General features: G+C 41.9%; 1 protein-coding gene across 6 annotated transcripts in view; it reads right to left on the bottom strand.

The window, feature by feature from the left end:
• PANK1 (pantothenate kinase 1) overlaps positions 1 to 14,941 on the bottom strand; it is a 108,246-nt gene that overhangs the window by 9,662 nt on the left and 83,643 nt on the right. For 5 of the 6 annotated variants that reach the window (XM_032432310.1, XM_032432309.1, XM_032432306.1 and 2 more), the window contains 3 exons: positions 7,873 to 8,126; positions 3,119 to 3,295; positions 2,494 to 2,617 (listed from right to left, as the gene is read on the bottom strand). In XM_032432310.1, the coding sequence (XP_032288201.1) occupies positions 2,494 to 2,617; positions 3,119 to 3,295; positions 7,873 to 8,126 (555 nt within the window). The other variant, XM_032432311.1, reaches the window with a different exon arrangement.

The following is a 14,941-nucleotide window of genomic DNA, read 5'->3' on the forward strand; positions in this document are numbered from 1 at the left end:
AAGAAAGAAAGAAAGAAAGAAAGAAAGAAAGAAAGAAAGAAAGAAAGAAAGAAAGAAAGGAAGGAAGGAAGGAAGGAAGAAAGAAGGAAAAGAGAGAAGAAAAGAAAAGAAAAAAAGAAAGAATAAAGGAAAAAAAGACTAGAAGAAACAACAGGAGAATTCTTTTTTAAAAATAACATTGAAGTAGGGAAAATATAACACTCTCATGTATTATCATGTAAAAAAGCATGAGGCAATGTTTCCAGAAGTACATATTGAAGTATGTAAGGTAGACTGATATAACCTCTGGGATTTGCTTTCAAATATGTTAGTAAAAGAGAGAAGAAGAGGAGGAGGAGGAGACAGGAACAGAGGGAGGAGGAAGAAGAAAACAGATAAAGCATGTGTGGCACAGTTTTGTTAACTGTTGATTCGGGTTAACGGCTATAAGGAGGTTCTTCATACTATTGTGCTCCTTTACGTATATTTACCAATTTTCATAATAAAAGGTTGACACACAACCAAAGCAAGACATAAAATAATATGTAGAGGGTGAATTGTATGAGATGTGACTATATCTCATAAAATTGTTTAAAAAGCAAGAATGTGATATAGAGTTTGCTGCCTTTGGAAGGATATGTTTCTGGTATATTGCAGACAATATAGAATAAGACACCAAAATTGAAAATCATCGGCTACCTCGGGCAAGGCTAACATTGCAGGACAGGTGCAAACAGTTACCCACTTCCCTGTACATCCTTCTGGTGTCTTTAGAACTCTGTATTACGTGTTTGTATTTTCTACTCAAAACTGTGAATAAAAAATTCAATGTTGATGGAGAAGCATTTTACAGGATTCCAATAATCACAGTAAAAAAAAAAAAACATCTTAGAGTCAGTAAACGTGGTGCCCCTCTGTGCACCAGCTGAGCTCGAGCACTCTCCACCCGGCGAGTCCAGCGCCCTCAGCAAGGACTCGGGCTTGCGCTTTGACTCTCACAGGAAAACGGCCGCCACTTCCGGGCGCGCCCACAGGGAGCCTGCGCCGGCAGGACGCCGGCCCGTGAAGCCCTCGCGGGAGGTGATCGGTGGTTCCTCTCACTGGCCATACTTTCAAACTGCCATTTTTGCTATACTCCAACGATAAATGGTATTGAAATTGAAATCAAAAGTGAAAAATAAAATCCGTTGCCCTCCCCCTAAAGTGAATATGATCATTGTAAAAAGGCCCCCTGCGGGCTCACTCAAGGTCTGTGGAAAGCAGGGGAGAGGGTATCTCCCACTCTGTGGGGCCGGGGACCTCGGGGCTCATTGACCTTTGAGGGTGCACGAGGACAGCCCACAACACACACATCAGTCAGGCCTTGTTTGCCTACTTGGAAAAACTCCCTTTAAAGGTTAATGTCAAAAAATAAATCCTCTGTTAAAATGAGTCCTGTGACCGAAGTGGACTTTGAAAGGCACGTGTCTGGGATACATTCTTTCTTTGCATTTCAGCCTTGCATTTGAACTCCATCTCACACGGGGACATAAAAAGTGGTGACCCTGAGCCTCAGACCAGAGGCATATTCTACTCAACGTCGTAAAGGAGCGTGTTTCTCTCCTAACCCCAGAGCTCCGGGCAGGACTGGCACCGCCCACCATCACGATCGCCTCTTGCCCTGTTTAAACCCCCACTGCTCGACCAGGACGGGACAGGAGGCGGTTTCTGCAGAACCTGTAATGTTCTATTTCTTGAGCCGAGTGATGGCTACACAGGTGTGTGTGTGAAAATCCAAGCTGGCTACACACTTCGGGTTTGACTGTCTTCTGTGTTTCTATAAAAACTCTATTACTGAGGCGACTATGCTTCTTTAACCCTTCTATTACCCGTTGCCTGTCCCAACCCCTTTCTTGTCTTCCTAACACAACTCAGTGAGAGCTGTTGTACTTTACGTGTCTTCTGTTACAGAAAAGGGTTCTAGTTTCCCAGAGGAATTTTGCAGTGTTTCAAAACGCGCTCCCAAAGCTTTGTCACCAGCTCCACCCCTTCTTGTGCCTGGGGCTCTGGCTGGCCTCAGCCGTAGCAAGCTCTCTATGCTTTGATAGCCCTGTACAATGCTGCTTGAACTCCATGCCACAAGGCAACACTGTAAAGAAGCTGAAAGCAGAGAGAATATCAAATACTGCAAGTGGAGCGTTTTACCTGCAATTATTTGCAAGGATGAGCCAAGCTTTCCCTCACACCTCGGTCGGTGGGTGGTAATAATGACGGTCAGAAAGGCTATGGCACGGGTTGTGATCTTACCCGGACTCTGTGGTTGGATGGCTTATCATTTATTATCCAGTGCCTACTTAAAATAAGATGCATATTCTTCTCCATTCCCCAAAACACACCCCTCATGTTCTACAGGATGTGACTAGGACAAAGGGCAGGTTTCCCAAGGATCTATCATTTTGTAAGCGTCAACAGTTTTGCATCACTAAAGATGATGTGTATGAATGACACAAGGCTTCCTCTGGATTAAGGCCTTACCTCATTCAATGCACACATCCGAGCAATGGAGCCAATGTTGTTGGTGATGGTGACCAGTGTGGCTCGGGCGAGGTCTTCCTTGCTGATGGAATCTCGCTTTTCCTTACTCATCATGTTGCCAAAGCTATGTTGGAAATATTAGCGAGAGTATTCAAAATCATCCTCAGGCAGGCCCCATGCTTCCACCAAAGTACTGTGGAAAGCTTTATGAATAACTCTGTTAAAATTTAAATGACCTGATTTGGCTACCATGTTTTACAAGCAGACAGGATTACAATGTGAATGGTTGGTTGCCCTTTTTTTTAATAGGGGCAAAGTAGCATGGCTATTAATGGGAAAAAAAATTTTTTTTAATGTTCTCTAGATATATTGACAAGAATGGAACAGGGGAAACTGTTGCAGTATTCCAGAACCTTCTTTCAAAGCTGCCCTATTTTAAGCACAAGCATCAGGGGCTAAACATTTCAATGCTTCGTAAAGGGCGGGAGATCAAGTCTGAGCTCCAATAACCATAGATACTTGCACCAGGCTGGTGGGTTGACATTTTAAAAATAATTAAGTGAATGGCCAGGGTGGAGAGTTTGCCTTGTTCACACGCTACTGCTCCTAGCTACTTCGTCTCTACCTTGATGCTACAGCAGATCCTTGAAGGCCAAATCGTTCATAGTCTCCTCCGTAAATGTCCTTCACCAGCTTATCAACATTGGTGCTGTCGCCTTTAGCTGCCATTTCCAGAGCTTCTTCAAAGGTCTCACAACCAGTCAGCAAGCAACATAGGCCTAGGAATGTTCCACCTCCAAGACTGAAGGAACAATAAGGTTTATTTTTAAATTTTACTTTATGATATGCCCATCCAAGTCCCCAACTACCTCAAGATCACTAATATGGGTTAATAAAAACAGGAGAAGAAAAACAAAGGGGCACTTGAATTAAAGTGTAGGGTGCAACACAGGCTTAGGGTAGATTGGATTTTTTTTTAAAAAAGGGCAGAGGCTAAAAAGGAACATCAAGGAAAACTTGCCCTTGAATTTAAGAACAAAACCAGAGAAAGACTCTCACTGATTTCCGTTGTGAGACCTTCAGCTAGCCGCTAAACTAAGTACCTCGTTCAGTCTTCACACCTATAAAATGGGGCCAAATTCAGGATCTCTCTTATTTGGATGGTCTGGAAGCAGCAAATAACCAGAGAAATGACTGCTATGGAAAAAAAAATGTAGCCGAATACAATACTTGGAAAAAGAAACCGTATGTACATGAAGTTCACAATGCAGAGCCAGACTGACCCAGGGCTGCTAGGAACAGCCAGTCCAGAGGCCGTATCTTTTACCTTGACCTCGATCCTCTAGCAGACATAATCTCATTGAAACTTCTCGGAAATTTCTAAAAGGAAACCACCGATTGCTCACGCACTGGGTTTTTTTTCTGTAGACTATGGGAAAGGTTATTAATATTTTACTTACTACCCAATACTCAAATATAGTAACAAAGGTCATAAAACGGTTTCAATGCTCAACTATGTTTTAAAAAGCTTTCAGTCGCTTTGGGGAAAATTCCCCTAAAACAGTCTTTTTAGACAGAAGTTAATTATGGTAGGTGAGAATGAATTTAGTTGCGTATGAATATCACAGTTACGTGACAGAAAGGAGACTGAGAGTAAAGCTACCACCAGTGACCTCCTGGCATATGGACGCGGGCGTGGGCTTTACTCTATTTACCACGAGCAGATGCAGACGAGCACATGCAGAAGAGTCAATTGCTCACATCAGTTTGTTCTCAAGCTCCAAGAGCTGCGAGCCCCTGGACTTCCATTCTGAGAGAAAATCCAAGTCGAAATTGAGGTTATTTTGAATTTAAATTTGAAGAAAGAAACTTCAGGGGAAATTATATTTCATGTCAGTAACTGTTGACAAGAAGGTGCCAGATTGTAGACGGGCACAGTTCTTTAAATTACACCTAAAGTGAAACTGTATGTAATAGTTCTTAAGTAGCGATTGTCACAAAAATACATACTTGATGGAAAGGATAGCTCCTGGTGGAAAATTCGGTAGCCAGGCACCACCGGCGGCAGCCACCCAAAGCCAAGGTGCGGCACCAGGAGGAGCTCAAGAGCTCCACGGACATGACCGCCTTGACCGCTCAGTCACGGGAGAGATGTTGAAATTCCTCTAGGAAAGCTTATCTTTATTTACATTTAACACGGCGTGTCATGCACGTTGTCAGGTTCAGTCTGCCCTACAAAGCTCGTGTATTTTAACGGGAACAATTTTGGTTTGCGTGCCCTCGGGATTTGTCTCTGTATATTTTTAAGTCTTTTCTCACCCGTCTAGCTGCTTTCATCCACATTAATAAGGTCTCTTTGAACATCAGGAATTCATATTCATCCAGGCATTCAATAGCCTGCTCCAAGCATAGGCAACGGGAGACACTGGCTGACTTAGAAAGAAGGCAGTTCATCAGCTGATGTGTTGGTACGAGTGAGGACGGAAGTGCTTTGTGTGACTGGAAGATGACCGGCGACTGCGGACCACGCATCGGGGCTGCGTGGGGAAAGCGAGCATGCATTTGTGTAGCGGGCACGCTGCAGGCAGGAGGAAAGAATGCAGTCGCAGAAGAGCACTTTATTCATATCCTCAACCTGCTAACCGGTATTTAGTCAATGTGGTGCTCTCGCTCACAACCAGACACATCGTTTGTTGCAGCAGACACAGTAAGACCCTCAGCAAATCGGAGACAAAAACATATGGCCAGAGACAGCTGTTGAATAGCATCATTATTTTTTGAAAAACCCAACAACCTTGTAGTGAGGGATTTTAGGGGAAAGTAGAAGAAACCTTCAATTACTGAGTGCTTGTGCTCTTAAAATAGATTCCAAAACAATGAGATGAGCTGTACTACTCCTTTCACCGAAGTTTCAAAATTCTTTACATTCCTCTTTTAATCATCTGCACATTGCAACAATGTCGGCTGCAAAGTCCTCTTTTTCCTTTGGCTTCTACAATAAAATTGGAGTAGCGTCAATAGAAAAAAAAAAAAAAGCGTTGCTCCCTAATCTAAGATGCACTAAAATCACACATAACACGAAACAAACCATTTAAAATCATCTGTTAAAAGAGAACTGAACTGATCTACTGTAATGCTGTGGCTTCCTAAAAATAAAAATGTCCGAGGAGAAGCTAGGGCACAGCCTGATAACAAAAACCCCGGATTACACCTCTCAGTTCACAGTAACAGTAGCAAACTTAAAGCTGAGGCCATTTGCTTAGATCAGTGATTCCCAAAGTGTGTTCCGCACACTCATGCTCGCGGCTCACCGTCATAGTTTATATCAGTGGTTTTGCAACTTAGATCAAAAGAAGCCTTTGGCAGAACAACTCTGGTTGGACCAGAAGGGCTGCAGCATGAATAGACATTTCCTTCCCTTCCCCTGCCTGCGGCAGCCCCCAGAAGGGCTCTCCATTAACCTTCAGTCTGCTATAGCACGTTTCCAAAACTACTCATTGAAAAGCACTCGCAGGGGAACTTGGGCATCCAGACAGGATTTGTTGAAGATTGCAAAACACTGGTCGTTAATGGGCATTTACCAATAACTGGAATTTATGAGCATGATTACACATGTAACAGAAGCCAAACACCACAATGAGCTCATTAGCCGCTGTTAAAGAAGATGATCCAGATTCTTGGAAATTCCAAGTTTGAGAAAATAGAACTGTGATTGTGATTCATGAATTCGCTAAGTGTTAATCAACAAGATGATAAATATCTCTAATTGAGGACAGTGGTTAGCTTGTTGTTACCCTGGGACTTGCTCTATCAATTCAATGACTCCTGGGAGGAAGTCTGAGGTTTCTTCAAAATTGTACTTTAATGAGGCGATCGCTTTCTAAGGTAAAACCAGCTCGGTTGAAATATTCATTTGTCTTTGATGCTCCTGACAGTCCTCATAAAGCCATGGGTCAGTTGTGACTCTTCTGTGAGCAAGTCAGCTGAGTTTCTGTATGCTCAGTGAGAAAAGGTATGCCTAGGGGCAATTAGCATCCTCTATTCTGAACACAGGCAGGATTCAGTGAGAATGTGTGTGTGTGCGTATGCGCACGCGTGTGCCCCCACACGCTGGGGTTTCTCAACGGCAGTACTCTATTGACTTTTGAGGGTCAGTACTTTTGTTGTTGTTGGGGAGCCGCCCTGTGCATGGTAGGCTATTTAGCAGTACCCCCGATCTTTAGCCACTAGATGCCAGTTGCACCCCACCTCCAATTGTGACGGCCAAAAAAAAAAGTCTCCAAGACATTGCCAAAATCCCCTGGGGGGCTCAATCTTCCCTTCCCCAGTGGAGTCACGGACTGATGCAGACCCGTCACAGCTCATGGATAGACGGGAGAAAAACAGTGCTCCTCTCCTAATGGACGACGAGTGCTGCAGCATTTCAGCGCTGGAAATGCCCAAAGAACCTATCTAAGAAACAACCCCCTGCGTGGCACAAGCAAGGACACTGAGGCCCAGAAAAGTTACATATCTTCATCTTTTAAAAACAATGGTTTCGATATCATGTCCAAAAGCACATGCCACATGGCACTCGTTCCTTAAATTACTCCTCCAAAAACAGGTTCTGTGGTCTCATAAGCGGGAGAAACACCTCATACCAAATCCTTCACTTGGAAGTAAGAAAAACTTTTTAAATTACGTTTACACTAGAATTTCTCAGTGATTTCTGACCCCGGATTCTCTGCCCAATGCCAAGTCGCAGCTAACAGGAAGCTGAGCACATCTGCCCTTGGGGCGCGTGTGCACTGAAGAACAAGGCACTCTGCCCAGCTGCACTTGCAGGCTGGTTTCCTGTCCGGGGCACTCCAAAATTCCTTGTGAGGTGTGCCAACTATTCCGGCGTTCAGGTGGAACATCCAATTGAGGGTAAAAAAACATTTTTTGGTAAACTCAGTTTGGTTTACTGGTTGGAATGACGGATTATGTCAAGCAATTCATCCTGTGCTAGGCACCAAGGAAATTCCAAAAGAAGGTTTCTTCTGAAGCCCTCTCTGACCATCCCAAGCATCCTTACTTCTGGATTCTATTTTCTTCCTGTCCCCGCAATTCATTTGGCACTTACCACGTACTGCCTTTTGCTGTGGTGTGTGTGATCCTTCTTCCCTCAACCTGACCAGTTTCCAGCAGGCTAAGGACTAGGTTTTATGACCCTTTACATAAATTACCCTCTTACTATTTTAACATATCATGCAATAAATCTTTTTTGGTTGGCTGAGAAGGGTAAGATCTTTCTTTGAAAAATGTGTTCGATACACATAACCTTTGTATAAACTGGTCTTCAAGGAAGAGGCCTGGGTTTAGGTACAGAAAGGTTCTCCTAGTAGAAGCTGTGTTTACCTGGTCCCTGTAACTCTTTTATAGTTGTCCTTGGAGTACACTGCTAGAATGCTGACCCCTGAGCCCATGTTCACCAGCAACATGGGGTATGGGTTATCAAGGCAGTACGGCTTTTTTTGACACAATTCAGGATTTGTGGGATTTTCAAAATAGTAACATTCCGGCTTGCCGTTGAAGCCAACAGAGTCAACGTAAAGCAGGCCCTGAATCAGACAGTCCAGTTCATCCAGTTTATGGAGCTGTAGGTCAGCAATCTGAAAGAGAACAGAACCTCGTGAGAGAGGCTATGATCACCTCAGGGGAAGCCGCAGGGGCTTTTAGCTGGACCGAACATGTGTCATTAACTGTAAAAGCATGAAAACATCTTTAAAACTCCAAGTTGTGAAACCCTGTGGATCATTAGTGGCTCTGACAGAAAAGCAGCCTTTGTCAGACCTCATGTCTGCCCACAGTGGGAACTGAAGGCCAGGAAGTTGCCTGGTTGCTGGAAAAGCATCCAGGAGCATGTGTAATGGGTTGAATTGGTAGCCCCGGAGAGGTATGACCAGGTCCTAATTTTTAGGACCTGTGAATGTTACCTGATTTTGAAAAGGGTCTTTGCAAGATGTGATTAAGTTAAGGATCCTGAGATGAAGAGAACATCCTGGGTTATCTGCGTGGACCCTAAATTCACTGACAAGCTTCCTTATGAGACACACGGGAAAGATCTGATGGGCAGAGAAGGCTGTGAAGACGAAGGCAGAGACTGGAGTACTCCATCCACCATAGGCCAAGGTGTGCCCACAGCCCCCAGAAGCTGGAAGAGGCAAATGGAATCTGCCCGAGAGCCTCAGAAGGAGGTGTGGTCCTGCCAACAGCTTGATTTTGGTCACCTCTAGAACTATGACTGAATACATTTCTGTTGTTCTAAGTCACTGCATTTGTGGCCATTGGTTACCACATTGTGGCCACAGGAAACCAATACAGCGTATCACTAAGACCAGGGCTCTCCCGCAGGCGGAGGACAGTGAGAACGTTCTGAAAGCAGGAAGAACCCCACACTTGCCCACACACATGGTCCTGAGTGAGGCATGGTGAGCCTGGGATCTGGGGGCAATCACCTTTGAGCCCACAAAACCCAACTCTCCTCTTCCCAGGCCTGGGCTTTGCAGTTAGATAGACCTGGCTTTGAATTCTAGCTCTAGCACTTAACTGAGGGATGTGGGGCAAGTTATTTAACTTGAGAAGTCTCAGTTGCCTCTCTGTAAAATGGGGATATTATCCACTGCACAGTGTTGTTGTAGAGATTTCGTGATAATAATATACGTACAACGGGCTCAAAAAATGTTAGCTCTGATGAATAGCGGGGGTGGTCCCAAAGTGTCTTTTCATGCTCCTATAAGACAAAAACTCCCATTCTCCCAGGTATAGGGGAAAAAAGTAAATGGGGATGAGTTGGCTGTGGGGCAGCCTTAGGGGAGAGTGGCCACTTTGCAGCCTTAAAAGTTTAATTCACGGTCCCCGAGAGCAGAATTATTGCTGATCCAGATGTCTGGGTTGATGATCATTTCCCATGAACAACAACAACAAAATAATAATAGTAAATCTAATAATCACCAACATGACACAAAGCCAACAAAGGAAGATAATTTGTAAGATCTAACTTAAACTTTTAAAGAAATATCTTTAAGAAAATAATAGCTAGTATTTGTTATTCATTACACGCCCAGAACTTGTAGTAGATCATTTAATTCTCACAAAATCCTCTAAGTAGATGTTTTATCCTCGCTTTATGGGTAAGGCTTGCAGAGCCTAAATAACTTTCCCTAAGTGATACAACTAGCAAAAAGCTCCCAGGGACTCGCTGTTCTTCTCTTGTTTTCATAATGCATATTGCTTCCGGGATCTGGAAACAACCTAAACAAGTACTATACTTAGATATTTTGCCAAAAATACACAAATATTTGCAACAAAAGTTAAGAGCTGGAAGAATACTCTTGACTTCATATCACTCATCTGCATTTCCCATTCAACGAACTCCACTAATCTATACTTAGAGAGCAGAATTAGTTTGAATAGGTTACCAGCAAGGTGGTACAAGTTTTCTTGATACAAAGAAACAATCATTCTGGGTTGTTTTTTTTTTTTAATTTAAAGATCTAATTGGCTCTATTCAGTGAGTCATGAATCAGACAGCATACCATCTAGCAAGTAGAAAGGAGGTCCCCAGAAACCATCATCCTAAATGACACTAGCTGATAAAGTAAATCTATCTCATAAATGATTCCAAACATTTCCTTTTTTACCGAGTGAAAAGTTTGAGTGAGAAGCAAGTAATTATGCATGTTTTAAGCGGGTAATACTTTAGGTATAGAACTACCTGGAGACCTGAAAGATGGCAGTGAGACACAGCCGTGTAAATGCTGTTTTTGTCCTCTCCATTCCTCAGCCCTATTAACCTCTTCCACTTACAGCACTAATCACATTCTGGTTCGTTTTCTGGTTCATCAGGTGCCCCTGAGCATAATAATTGCTCCAAGGCCTGGCCCATAATAATTGCTTAATAAACATCTGTTAAATGGGACAGGGAAAGTTACCACTTCTTGGATCAAACCAAACTGAAAAGTAGAAATTTCATCAGCCAGTCGTGGGACCATAGGTTAACCTGCTTAAAAATTAATCAGGAGTCCATCAACAATATCAACAGCTCATGCCCAGGGCCAACATCACAAACACAGACAGAGACACACTGTGTCCAGCGGGACATCCTGAACCTATGCTGTGGAAAAAGAAAAACCTATCAAGGCAAATAAACTAAGCACACACAACTTTGATCTGAAAGGAAACACTGTTATCTCAACTTTCTCATCAAATTCAGTTTCAAATAAAGTGCCAGCAGCAACCAAACATCTCTGCTATCCGTTTTACTGAAGGATAGATATTTCTGAAGCCTGGGTCATGCATTCCCAAACAGGGAAACAGAAACATTCGTCACTTTCACTGAGACCTATAGAGACCTCCCTTAAAAGTCTTCACCATCCAGAGAAAAGTCCAGGCTCCCAAATGTAAGCAGTGAGTCAAATCATAACTTGGAGAGTCACAGGGGCCATCTGAAATTCAGAACAAGATGGGAATTACTTCTCACACTCTGTAGTTTGTAAATACAACTGAATAGACTCAGTGGAACATTCAGCACGCTCAGATCCTAGCTGTGGAAAAACACTCTTTCTCTGGGCTTAGCTTTCTATCAGGGGTAGCAAATGCAAACGCCTACAGGAGACAGTAAGAAAACATAAAAGAGCAAAGCCCTGGGCTAGATGTAATGTAACAGAACACACACAGAGGACAATACATACATATTTGCAATTCACCTGCAGCCCATTGTTGCCATGTCATAATGAGGACTCAATGTAATTAATTAGCTGACAGCTATTTAATTTTTTTTTGTAAATATTGCAGGCCAACCAAACATATCTGTAGGCTGATGCTGACTTCCATCCTATTAATTTTATATATATTCTAATGCTGATCTCTATGATGGGTCCTAAATGATGACAGATCTGAAATATCAGATTCATCATGCAGATGAAGTTATAGCTCATGTGAACATACCTTGTAACCAAGGTGTGCTGGTAAATGTTTAGCAACCAGCTCTCTGGGAGCAAAAGCCTAGTTTACAGCATTTACAGTTTCTGTGGTATAATTGCCCCCATGATGGCTAATTTCAAGCTACCAACATGATGTCACTAAACACAGAGTTGGGAAGACATGCACACAATGGGCTCTCTTAAGCCAGTAGGAACTGGCCTCAGCATCCCACTGCTTGTAAGTCTCCTTAGCACTTTTAGAAAATATGGCTTCTGCCAATTCCTAAATCATTAAGCTTAAATCACTCCCCAAATATAAAACCAACAAACCTCAGCATGTCCTAAGACTCAAACAAACTCTGTGTAAATAATGGAAGCTAATAAAAAACTATATGGATCTCATCTGTAGGACTTCAGGCAAGGAAGCTATTATTATTATTACGACCCATTTTGCGGATGAAATATATCACCAGGGGTCAGTGGGTTAAGTGACCTATTCCGGATCCCAAGGCTAGCAAGTAGGGGAAGAAGCAGAATAGAAAAACCTTTCAAACTACAACTGTGATGAACTCACATGGTTGTGCCTAGTACTAAAGTCACTCAAGCAAGTGTGTGGGTGCAGTGGGGTTCTCCAATTATAGGAGCCATCAGAATCACTCAGAGGGTTTGTTCAAACACAGATGGCTGGGCTCCACTCCCAGAGGTTCTGACTGTATTTCTAACAGTATCCCAGGTAATGCTGATGCTGCTGGTCCTTGGACCACACAGTAGTAGGCCTTGAAGAACTGGGATGAGTCTATGACCCCAGTGAGAACAGACACTGGATAAGGTCACATAGCACCTGCCCTAGCTAACTCACAGGGCTACCTTCAAGAATCGAATGAGATGCCTGTGTGAAAATGTTTTGGATACTGTAAAGAACTATACACATGGGTTCTAATTATGTGAGAAGTAAAATAATTTGGGTCTTCTTATCTCAAGTCAAAATGCGCTAGTCCACTAGTCAAAACACTATTTCCACACTGAAGACTAATTTGTAGAGGGAATTCAGTGATTCTGGTATGCTAATATTAGAAAAAAAGATGGATCCTAAACACAAGGCATGTTCAGGATACAACTGTAAAAGGTTGTCCGTATGTGCTTCAGCTCAGTCTGTCAAAAATACTAATTAAAGAGTTAAACAGATAAATCTGGTAAAAAGCTATCCCAAGAGATTCCATAACTACTCCTATGAGGGCATTCTATGGACCTGCCCCAAACCAGTTATATTACCCCCCTGTAATTGAGAAATAAGTCACCAAATTGTATTTCAGAAATGAATAAAATACATATCTGTATGATACCTTACACTTCCCAAGGTGCTTTTGAGGACACTGGCTCTGTAAATCATATTGGAAGTGGCAGAAAAGGTTATCTTACTAAACGGAGAATAATTTGCCTACAAAATAGTTGATTCTGAATTACAAATTTCACTCAGGGCTCTTTTCTCTTCCCAAAGGAGACCTAGAAGACCTGAGAGAGATGAATTTCAAACATATTCTGTGAGTGAGAAATATGACAAAACCTCAAAGACGGCTTCTTCCTCCCTGCACCCAATGATAAAGAGGCCACAGACCAGCGGTCAAGAGTCAAGCCAGACCCAAGTGGAGAATGACATTGTCTACCAAACCTCATGCTGCCGCCATGCCACGAATCAGTCCCTGGATTCATAATAGGAACCAAGCTAATAAATGTTCTTGAATGGTCCCCTTAGATGTAGAATTTCACATATCCACAACTGTCTTCCCTCCTCCTGATAATTTTCCCACTATTCTTAACTTTTTTAGATTGTTTCCTTAGAGATTTCTGGCTTAAGAAAAGCCAATTCTTAAGTTCTCACACCTTGAGAAAAATATAATAAAGCCACCAGAAGATCCTTTTCTGTTCCCTAAATCTCATGTCAACCAAATAAGATTATTGTTACATCCCGTTTGTTAGAGGATAGGTCTTTTTTGAAAAGTAACTGAAAGAGTCACTTCTAACTTCTAATTAAAGTTAGTCTTAGACTGCACAAAACTCACAAGGAAAAATATTTATTATAATGAAGACCTAGGTGGACAAAAAGGATGATTTTTTTCCCTATGCATTCTCTATTAGAATACTTTGCATTTTAAAGAATACTCCTGTTGAAGTTAGGAAGTGTAGCTGTGGATGAAAATATTAGATTTAGTACATAAAATATTCTGGTGGGTTCTTTAAAAACAAAACTCACAGAATAGAGACAGGGGATAGACAAGTCTTCCCCTTGAGGATCACTTTCTTCAGTGGTGGGATTCCTCATTGGCTTATCACTTTCTTAGACCATTTGTAGTTAGATTAGGTTTTTCTTTTGTGTCCATTTTGGTGTATCATTAATTCAGAAGGCTAATTTTTGCCAGTCAGAAGTTTAAGTGATCCTAAATGTTAAAAGAAGCAAAGGGGAAACAAGGAAGGAAGAGAGGAAAAGAAGAAACAAAGAAAGAAAGAAAGAAAGAAAGAAAGAAAGAAAGAAAGAAAGAAAGGAAGGAAGGAAGAAAAAGAAAAGAAAGAAAAGAAAAGGAAAGGAAAGGAAAGGAAAGGAAAAGAGAGGGAAAGAAAAAGGAAACAAGAAATGTAGCTTTGTTCAGTTGAAAGTCTTCCACACAGGAGTCTAACTTAATGCTTGTCTCATGGTTTATAGCTCTTGTATATTCAAAATTGGATGAAGACTAGTTGACATTATCTGAGAATTAAATATATTCACTATAAGTGAAAAGGATATAGTCATTAGATATAGCAATTACAAACTATTCAGGGTCTGCTAAATGTCTTTTAGTTAGCTCTAATTACTTAGGTTTTTAAAATACACTTCTGCAAAGCTGTATTATACCAAAAACAGTGATTTTATACAATAACAATGGCAAGACTTTAAAATATATATATTAGTATATATATATTTATATACGTAAATATATATAGAATATGCACTGCTTTATTTTGTCAGATTGCTTAATATATACAGTAGTAAATATTGATCATTTATAACCAGGTTTCAATTTTCTATTCTGGAAAGGGGAAGAGGGAGGAGCTTGGATTCAGCACACCTAAGGGTTTTAGCACTTACTGTTCCCTCTGCCTAAAATACCCTTCCTGGGATACTGGCCTGCTTTACTTCGTTACTTCTGGTTCCTGCTCCAATGTTACCTCATCACACTAAAACTCTCCCAACCCTTAGTATCCCCTTTGCCTTGCTTTCTTCCCCCCCCTTCCATAACATATATCATATATACATACACACACATAGGATATAGTGGTATATTCTGTATTTCTATATTCATTTGCTTATTTAATTACTGACCGTCTCCCCACACTAGAATATATGCTCCTGGAGGGCAGGGGCTTTGTTTTGTTCGTAACAGTACTTGGCGCACAGAAGGAGCGCAATAAATCCTTGTTGGGTGAGTGAATGAAGGCCTAGAAAAGAGGATGAGAAGACCTATCCATCG

The sequence above is a fragment of the Phoca vitulina genome, unplaced genomic scaffold (genome assembly GCF_004348235.1).
Source record: "Phoca vitulina isolate PV1807 unplaced genomic scaffold, GSC_HSeal_1.0 scaffold48, whole genome shotgun sequence".
In the NCBI taxonomy this organism is placed as follows: domain Eukaryota; kingdom Metazoa; phylum Chordata; class Mammalia; order Carnivora; family Phocidae; genus Phoca; species Phoca vitulina.